This window comes from Asparagus officinalis, chromosome 8 (genome assembly GCF_001876935.1).
Source record: "Asparagus officinalis chromosome 8, Aspof.V1, whole genome shotgun sequence".
Taxonomy (NCBI): Eukaryota; Viridiplantae; Streptophyta; class Magnoliopsida; order Asparagales; family Asparagaceae; genus Asparagus; species Asparagus officinalis.
In genome coordinates, this window is record NC_033801.1 from 87854093 (window position 1) to 87864423 (window position 10331).

General features: G+C 34.3%; 1 protein-coding gene across 1 annotated transcript; it reads left to right on the plus strand.

The window, feature by feature from the left end:
- On the plus strand, positions 424-10327 carry LOC109821481 (dihydroneopterin aldolase 1-like; the record flags this gene model as incomplete). The annotated part of the gene is made up of 3 exons (XM_020387668.1): positions 424-553; positions 6620-6822; positions 10153-10327. Coding segments are annotated over exons 2-3 (372 nt in total), but the record flags the coding sequence as incomplete, so codon positions are not given.

Below are 10331 nucleotides of genomic sequence, written 5' to 3' on the forward strand. Positions count from 1 at the left end.
TAACCCATAACGATTCAGAAAATGAGTTTAGGGTTTGAGTCTTTGACTCTTTGGGGACGGGTTGGGTAGGGTTTGATATTAGAATGAGTAGTATTGCACTATATTCGGTCGGTTCGGGTCGGTTCAGGTTGAAAAGTTTTCAAACCGACCCGAACCGCCCTACTCATAAAACCGATTTTTTCGGGTCGGTTCGGGTCGGTTTTTTCGGTTTGGACCGAACCATGCTCAGCCCTAGTTGGCAGGGCGTAATCACATGAGAACTTCATTTTTCGGGTTTAGTCATATGCCCAAAATGTTGAGGGGCCAGTCACATTTTTTTTAAAGAATGGCATAAATACTACTTCTAGGTGGTCCACTTTGGGTCCAAATAAAGTTAAGGACCCGCCTTCATTAACAAAACCTTGGGCTGAGTTTGGTGAGAGGCCCATAAGCCGCCCCAAAGTTCCCACATACTCATTTGCTTCATAAGAAGCTCTCCTCTTCGTACCGCCTTCACCAAAGAAGGGGAAACAACAAGATAGATAGATCAATAGCTGCAGCAAGCGAAGATATCGTGTGGGTTGTATTTCTTTTGTCCTTATTTTGTTTCTATTTGTTCCTTTCAATTTGTTTTCATTCAGATTAATAAGTTGCGCCTGCTTATGAAATTGAAAATGGATGGTTGAATCTTGATCGCTTTTCAAATTTCAATCTCTGTTATCATGCATTTATATTATTTATTTATGTATAGTGAAGTTGGATACTTTTCAACTTGAGTTTTCCCATCATCAAAATCTGGAAGCAGATGACCCAATTGAGTATACTGTTGGGTTTTTATTATTTCTTTTTCTTAGTGATTTATTCTCTAGGCATGACTGAGGAAATATGGTATTTCTAACATTTGGTGGTTAACCCTATGTTATTCGCCAAAACTAACAATTCAAAGTCTTAGTTTAAGCATTCCTTCTCGTAGAATAAGATCATATATCCAAATTGAGATTATCATCAATGCTATTTAATGTATTTTAAAAGCTAAGGTTTCATTTCATATCTTCACATAGGTTGATGAATGAAGGGTTGTTTTGTATTTGTGAAGCATACTAGAAAGTCTTGCAACAGTAAGGAGCTGTTTGTTTGCATGCATTTGGTGGGTTTTGCATTGAGAAATAGGACTCACAAGCTTAAAATCCTAGATTCTTATCAAATACAATATTTGTTTGGCATTTTTTATATCATGGATTTGGGGTTGCCAAGTACGATAGTTGCATTAAATGTGAATCCCTAAAAATTATGCTGATTTCAGTCGTGTTTGAGATTTTAGTCACATATCCTCAACAAAATTCACAAAATTCATATGCAACCAAACAAAACTTTGTTGCAGTTTATCACTCATGTAAGTTCACTTTGATATTCATCGCAAACAAATAAGATTTTGTGTATGGGTTTTACAAAATCCATGACATGCATCAAGATGAAATCCATGAACCAAACAGCCCCTAAATGTAACTCTTAAATATGACTAACAAATGTAAGTTCATGTAACCTATTGGAATTGTAGGGAGATGTGGCTACCGATTGGTATTGGTTGCATATCTGAAAATTTACAAGAAATTAAGGAAATAGCCTCTGAAACTTGAAGAAGTTATTTTTAGTTGTTTTAATTATCCATCAGTTACATAAAACATCTTAACTATGTGTGATGCCCCTGTTTTCACACATGGCTGCAGTCCAAGGTGAACCCAGAGATGCCAAATCTGTCATGCACCCACACTGTGTAATAACACGTTTCACCAATCACAGTAATATCCTCTAGTGAAATCAAATAGACGTACAGATACAAAACAGACAAAATAAGGGAAATAGATGTAATAGACATGATGCAGAAAGATATATCTCATAGATAAAATCATGTCTTAAATAATCTAAACTGAAATACAACTGATCTCTGAAGTAAATGTCGATATCCCAAAATGAATCAACTGAAAATCATACTAAGAAAAACTGCCCTAACAATACGAATACAAACTCACATGACTGAATGGAAACATAAAACTACTGTGAAGTTCTTATTAACAAACCCTGCGACGACGACTATGCAAGGACTCTGTCATCTTGCGACTCTCCGATGCTCTGAGCCTCCTGAAAGGAGAAATAAAATAAAAAGAACAACAACAAAAGCGTCAGAGCGCTAACAAGATTATCTTCATCCGCCCTCAGGGGAAGGGTCACTAGATGTAGTGGAGGCTCTCTATCTAATAAGCATAGTCTATCTAGATCGTTTTCCCCGTATCTAATGGTATTAATACTTAGAAATCTACAACACGAGACGTAGTACATCGAACAAAATAATCCAAACAAGGAAACCCTCATGTATATACCGTATGTCTCAAATTGTAGATAACTAAATATTAACACTGAACTAAAGATAAATAATCTAAAGAAAATCAATAATTAAAGATTCACAACACGAGACTGGTACATCGAGCGAAATAATCCAAACAAGAAAACCCTCATGTATATACCATATGTCTCAAATTGTAGATAACTAAATATTAATCCTGAGCTATATATGAAAGGAAATATAACTAGAAAGTAAAGCATCATAAACAACATCAATATATGTATATATATCGTGTACTAGCAATCATGAGTAACTCGATCGAAAGATAACTCAACAATGAGTTTTATCATACTTGGCGTCCACCAAGGACTCAAAACAGCTGGCTTACAATATTACCATTCTCCGTAAATTCTCAACAGATCATACCCTCATGTAAAAAGATAAGATAAGTATATTAACATCTGCGCAAAATTATGCGGAAGCAAAGACATAGGTTCACTGACCTCTGCACACGCTCGTGCGGATAAAATCAACATAGGTTCATCGACCTCAGCGCACACTCGTGCAGAAACAACAACATAGGTTCATCGACCTCGGCGCACACGTGCGGAAACAATAACATAGGTTCATCGACCTCAGTGCACACTCGTGCGTAAATAATAATATGTAGTGAAGAGTAATAAGCACAATACTTGTCATAGTCCCATTTGGGAAATTCATGTGTGCTAGAACACTTTTCATATGTGTTCATGACTGTACATGTGTCAAAGTGTGGCTCGAACTCCGCAATCGCAACTAGAAACAGCACAAACCAACCTAAGAAGACAAAACTAGCCCAGTCCGGTCGACCGCCTCTAAGGCTCCAGTCGACGGGCTAGAGGGAAATCGCCGGTCGATCGCCCCCAGGGCGCTGGTCGGTCGACCAAAGGGAAATATGTTCCCTTAGACTTTTAAATTACAAAACTTGTAACACCTTAAACAACTTGATTCTTATCCTTATAAATCATACAACAACTTGATTACCACTTAGCAGGATAATATTTCAGAAAATAATTAAACTCTTAGGATTTATCTCATTTGAGTTAACTTCATAATTAATCTTTTTATTTGAATTTACACATAAGCTATCCACACGATTAATTATACATGATAGGATCTACCCAAATATTAGAGATAAAATTTCATTTAAACAAGTTATATTTATCTAGGTAATCACTAGTCTAGGAATTAAATATTGTTGATTAACAGGAAAATTTCCATTTATTATTACTCTAGGATTCTAACATGATTTAACATTATTAATAAACGAAATAAATTCCAAATTTCTAAAGATCATGATCATGAAACTAAAAGCAACAGTTAAGGGAACAAAATTACAGTTCTAGTTTAGGATTTAACATTTATCATCATAAACTAATTTTTAACATAACAGTTAAACTTAAACATGAGGAATCTTCTTAAAATTTCAACTAATTATAGGGAGAGGTTTGGATGAGAGTAATTTTGCCTCAAAGTTGCTGAAATTCCAAAACAACGGTTGTGCGAGATCCCCTTCACTGCAAACGCTAGCCTCTGTTTCCTATTCACAAACGTCACAAGAACACTTAGAAACTATTGTGGGGTTTGAGAGGGGAAAAGGCTCTGTAAAAGATGAGTTGGGTATTTCTTGACAATGATCCCTCTAAAAAACGAGTCTCTGTTAAAAAGGAACCAAGTTAAAACATCAAACTACTGTCATGATAGCGTCAGCGATGTCCACAGGCAAGAAGACGAAAGCTCAGATTTTTAAGAGAGGTCACACTTCCTAGCTTTCAAGGAAAATGATTCTCTTCTACGTAGTGTCCATACACACACACATTCCACACATATTCCAACACAATGTCACGTGTACAAAGCTTACACGATGTTGGAAAAAAGGCTTGAAAACGACATCAAAAGTGATCTGGAACGAAACATGCACATGAGTTGACATTTCGGCCGACTGGACGAATCGACACAGTGGTGTCAACTCGAAGGGATCTCAATCGACTGACTCAAGACGACACACTCTTGTGTCAACTCTAAAGTCGACGACTCAACCGACCAGACGAGACGACACAGTGGTGTCAACTCGAAAGGTGGTGTGAGTCGGCTCGAAGTCCGACCGAACGAGACGAGACGAGATCGGTTGAGACGAGCCCAGACGAGATGAGACCAGACGAGGTCAGACGAGACAACAACATGGTGTCGACTCGAAGGGCGGTGCGAGTTGACACGAAGCTCGACCGAACGAGACGACAACGTGGTATCGACTCGAAAGGCGGGTGTCGACCGAACGAGACGACAACGTGGTGTCGACCGAACGAGACGACAACGTGGTGTCGACTCGAAAGACGAGTGTTGACTTGAAGGGCGGTGCGAGTCGACATGAAGATCAACTGAACGAGACGACAACGTGGTGTCGACTCGAAATGCGGGTGTCGACTCGAAGGACGGTGCGAGTCGACACGAAGCTCGACCAAACGAGACGACAACGTGGTGTCGACTCGAAAGGGGGTGTCGACTCGAAGGGCGGGTCTAGCCGACTCGGGTCTGCTAGCCTCTCTATTCTAAGTCTGATATACTGATATATACATTACTCATATATATATACATTGAATTGATCTCAAAACAATTCCTAACATACTCAAACATCAAAATATGTTATTTATTACCATATAACATATTTATTATCATATATCACAATATTTTAAATTTACGGGGTTTTACACTATGTGAACGTGTGAATCCACGTAGAACTTTGAAAAAAGAGGACATGAAGCACATAATTTCCTCAAGTCATCGTATGCAAGCTATTTATGTTTCTTTGTCCTTCAACCCTTTGTCTTACTTTTAAACTTTCGGTTGTAATTGCATCATGGGAAGTGAAATTTTTGGGGCAGCATCAACATTTTGTCAATTTAAAAGGTTATAGCCTATTGTTAAGGTTCAAATTAAGTGTTTGGGGCAACCTATTTTACACACTATAATGAGGCAGCATCAACATTTTGTCAATTCAAAAGACAAAAGGTTATAGCCTATTGTTATGGTTCAAATTAAGTGTTTGGGGCAACCTATTTTACACACTGTAATACCCATAAGCCCCAAGTTTAACCAAGATATGGTTGTGCCCATTTAAATCTTCTTTTTCCCTATGATTCATTGCATAAGAAATATTTGGTTATATAGATTACTCCCGCTACCCTATCCTTAATCATGACACAAAGATGTAACTACTTCTTGATGACATATTCTCGTTTAGACATTCACTCTATAAGATTATGGTACTTAGTAGATAGAATAACAAAGTGATGTTTGTAAATCATACCCGAAGAAAGTAATTTTTTTTTGTTTTCTGAGAGAAACAAAACCCAAATATTTGAGTGTGGGGCCATAATGTGGAATGTGATGGTATTAGCCTAAATCTACTTAAAAAATTACAAATTGCTATCTGATGAGCTAGCACAAATAGAGGAACATTGACTTAACACATTAGTTCTTCTATTGATTTCAAGTACATCTTTGAACGCTTGATTTGAATAGTTTACGTATAAATGGCCTATGATAATGTTTATGCATGGTTTAACGTGTTCATTTTCATTTTCAAGGATACTCTACATTGGATGGTTATCCCTTTAACAACTTCCTTGGTTCTTGTCTTTTTTGTGTGTTTCTAAGTCTAACAGTCTCCCACAGGCATCTTTTCATTTTTCTAGAATTTTTTTCCCAGATTGAATGATACCAAGTCATCTGTGATTTCTGGCAAGGCGCTTGCTTGCTCATATGTCCTTTTCAAGGAAGTTCGCATATGTCCTTGACAAGGAATTTTGCTCAATTAAGAGAAAGCTGATGTCAAGTTGACAACTATCTTGAAACTTTGTCAAATCATGTCACACAAAAGGTTCAACTCAAAATTGAACTGTAACTTTTCTTGTGAAACCTCGCTGGTTTTATTACTTTAGAGTTCATAGATTAATCATCTAGAAGAACTATTCCATTGTGTTTATTAAGTCTCAGTAACTGAAAATGGTAGAACTCACATTCTGGCTCTTTGAGATTCTGTTCTCCTGCTCTATTTGAGGCATACCTCCAGTTGTTTCTCTAAACAGAATGTCTCTACAAATCAACTAAGAATTGTCATTTGGCCACTTTCTAGCTGATCAATAGAGAACTCATATCTCAATAATGATTGCTTGTTGTCTTGTTACATAGTTCATTAATTATGGTACTTTATTCTTGTTTTTATATGCTTGGTTGAAGAAACTGATAATTTCCCTTCAGGTGAACATGGGTGAACGAGATTTTGTTGACGCTGACAAGCTGATATTGAGGGGTTTGCAGTTCTTTGGATTTCATGGGGTAAAAACTGAAGAAAAGAAGCTAGGTCAGAAGTTCTTGGTGGATGTGGATGCCTGGTTAGACTTAAGTGTTTCTGGTCAAACTGATAGCATCCGTGATACCATTAGCTATACTGACATTTACAGGTAGGAATCACTGCCTGTTTTCCGCTAAATATACTATGAAGTTGAGTAGTAGAATTCCATCTATCTCTATACATGCCTGGAAGTGTCTTAAGAAAGGAAATTAGATGGAAATTAGATTATTCATATCAATCCCTTAACCCCTTTCTTCCCCGTCTTGCTTTAGTTGTTACTGCTAATAAGTTATTTCTATATCCATTACTTAAATCTAAGAATCTGCTACACACACATAAGGCAAGGCAAAATGATAGATGACATGATCCACATGCTTTAGTAAGGGGATGAAGACGGTAGACACACACAAAGCCCTTGCATTTGTGGTGAAGAAAATTTCATTGAGTTACTTAGGAGCATTGTAGAGTAACCAATATCAATACACTGATATGGTAGACCAAGATTGCCTTAGTTTGTTTATGGTATCCTTAAGTTCCATGCTGCTCACGTTCTATCCCTTTTTTTTTGCTGGAAGAAACGGAGCAAGGATGCAGTCTTCTTGTGATCTATTTGATCTGTAGATAGATTCAGATACATTTTGTTATTTTACCTACTGGAAGTTTTTGACATGATTTGTGGGCTACAGTTGGCCATTGACAATTTTGAGCAGAATGTTGGAGGTTAACTTTTTACATAAAATTGAGCCAACAGGGCTAGAGGAAGATACTTATACTGTATAATACAGACAATTTCGTTGAGGATCTCAAGCAAAGATCTCTTTCGGGTAAACCTCAAGGACAAATTTTCATGACTATTCTGTATTAATTTCAACTAAATGGTCTGGGATATCATTTTTGTAAAGGAAATACATATAGGAAAGTTACGGATGTTATGAAAGCTATTGGGAAGGCTTGAGTTAGAATTATAAAATTGATCAGAGAAACACAAGAAATCAAATGGTCTGATATTTCTCTATATGATATTAAGGCTCTTCCAGTAAATTTGGAATTCGATGCGGATGAACAAAACCAAAGAGGAAACTGGAGAAATCATGAATGCCGCTCCGCTATAGAGAACTGCCCATGCATAAGGACCTATGAGTATGGGACACGATAATAGGTACGAGGACAAAGCTATCTATAATGTATGTATTAAAATTAGTAATTACTTGAGATCAATATTGTTTTCCCGCAGACATGTTAATGAGAATTAAAATTCCTATAACATTTTTCTATTTCTCATCATGTAGATTATAAAATAAAAAATTGCTCGTTTTTTAACCCAATACGAAAATACCCTTTAAAATCATACTTTTGAACTGGGTGGTGGCTGAAACGAACTCGTTCCATATCTAACGAGTTCAAAGAAGTGTATGTGTAGGAAAAAGTGTATGTGAAGTGTAGTCTATACATGATCTACGAAGTGTACGATGAGTGTTTTAAATTAGAACATGTATTATATAATTGTGTGCACAGTTGATTAAGTGTATTCATATACCTAAAGAGTGTCCATGAAGTGCTGATGTGCTGTACATGTACGGTTTCATGATTGAAAACATGCTATATAGAGAATGAGTAACTTTTTGGATTTAGCAAATTGACCAGGCCAAATGAATAGGAATAGGTCTTCTTAAACTGATGGTCATGTACTGCTTAAATTCTTGTATTTTGGGTCCTCTATAAGTTGATTTCTTCATTTTCAATATGTTTGTTGAATCATAAATGTTCAAAGTCTGTTCCCCTATACCAAATTTGGATGTAGTTGTGGGGGTTGAGGGTTGTAAATTTTGTACTTAACAATAAAGTATCTAAGGCTTCATTTGGATATCATGGTGTTTTCCTTCTTGTGTTTTTGTAAAAAAACACCATGATGTGTTTTTCTCTTAAAATGTTTTCAAAACACCATGTTAAGTATTTTTGGTCAACACTAGTTTGACCCATTATAACATTAGTATTAAACATATTATTAATATATTATATATTAATTATAATAATATATATTGTAAATAAAATGTTATAATATTTAGTTTACATTATTATAGTATTATAAGTATTAAATGTAATGCAATATAATATTGTATAATGTATTATAATATTATATTGTTTTTAATATGTTAGAGTTTATTAATAATACTTTAATAATATATTAGTATTTATGATATAAATAAATAATATTATACTATGAATATATTATTTTTACATTAACATTTGTTAGCAATAAATTATTTTATTATTAAAAATTATTTTACTTTATAATAAATTATATTATTTATTACATAATATATTAATATTTTATATATTATATTATTTAGCATACAATATGTTATTATAATAATATTATTATATTGTTATGTTATTATTAAATATGTTACTATTATATAATATTTTATAATTTTAATTTATTACAATTTATTTATTAAAAAGTTAATAATATTTTAGCAATTACACTATTGTATAGTATATTATTATATCATTATTATATTAATATTTATTATCAATAACTTTTTATTATTTTTATTAGTTTATTTATATTTTAATATTATTTATTTATTATATAATACATTATTAACATATTAAAAATTGCTATTTAATATGTTATTATATTATTATATAAGATATTTTATTTATTATATTTTTATAGTATTTAATAAATATTACTAATATATTAAATTAACTATAATATAATGTAATATAGTATAATATAATAAGCATGTTGATAATAACTTTATATTAATTACATTTAATATATTATGTTAGATATTATAATATTATATTAACACCTTCTCAAACTCAAAACCAAAACACCAAACGTGAAACACCTAAAAGTTGTTTTGAAATAAGTGCTGTGTGTTTGGTTTGAGGATGATTTAGCTCAAAAAACATCATGGTTTTCAAACACATGGTGTTTTTTTGGCAAAAACACCATAGAAACAAGTAAAATACCATGGTATCCAAACGAAGCCCTAGGATATTCTCAATCAAGCCTACTAGGCTTGGGGCATTGGGAGATTCCTCATTTTGAGGTGTTTTTTAGGTACTATGATCAGTAGTTCTAGTTCTGGCAGCTGCTGAAGAAGCTAAAACTCTCTCTTAAAGAGACTGGAGGAACTAGAAGAGTTTCATCATCTGCATTTACTTTTACTGGTGATTAGTGTAAGTTCATTACTATAAAATGGACCATCAAGATTGGAGGGCTAAAGTTCATTTTCCATTTAAAAAAAGTCCATTTTCTGCACACCTATGTCAAGAGTAGAAGTTTGTGCAGTTGCACTGCATAGACCATTACAGGTTTGAATTCAATAAGCATAAATTTTAGATGATAAACACTTTAAAATTTACATTTTTTTGTGAGAAATTATATGAAAATTCATGTTTTTGGTTATTGTATCTTAAACTGCAGGATTGCAAAAGAGGTAGTTGAGGGTCCATCTAAGAATCTATTGGAATCAGTGGCTCACCTGATTGCAAACACCACACTGCTTCAATTTCCTCAGATTTCTGCTATCCGAGTGAAGATTGGAAAGCCGCATGTAGCTGTTCCAGGTCCTCTTGAATATTTAGGCGTCGAAATAATCAGAT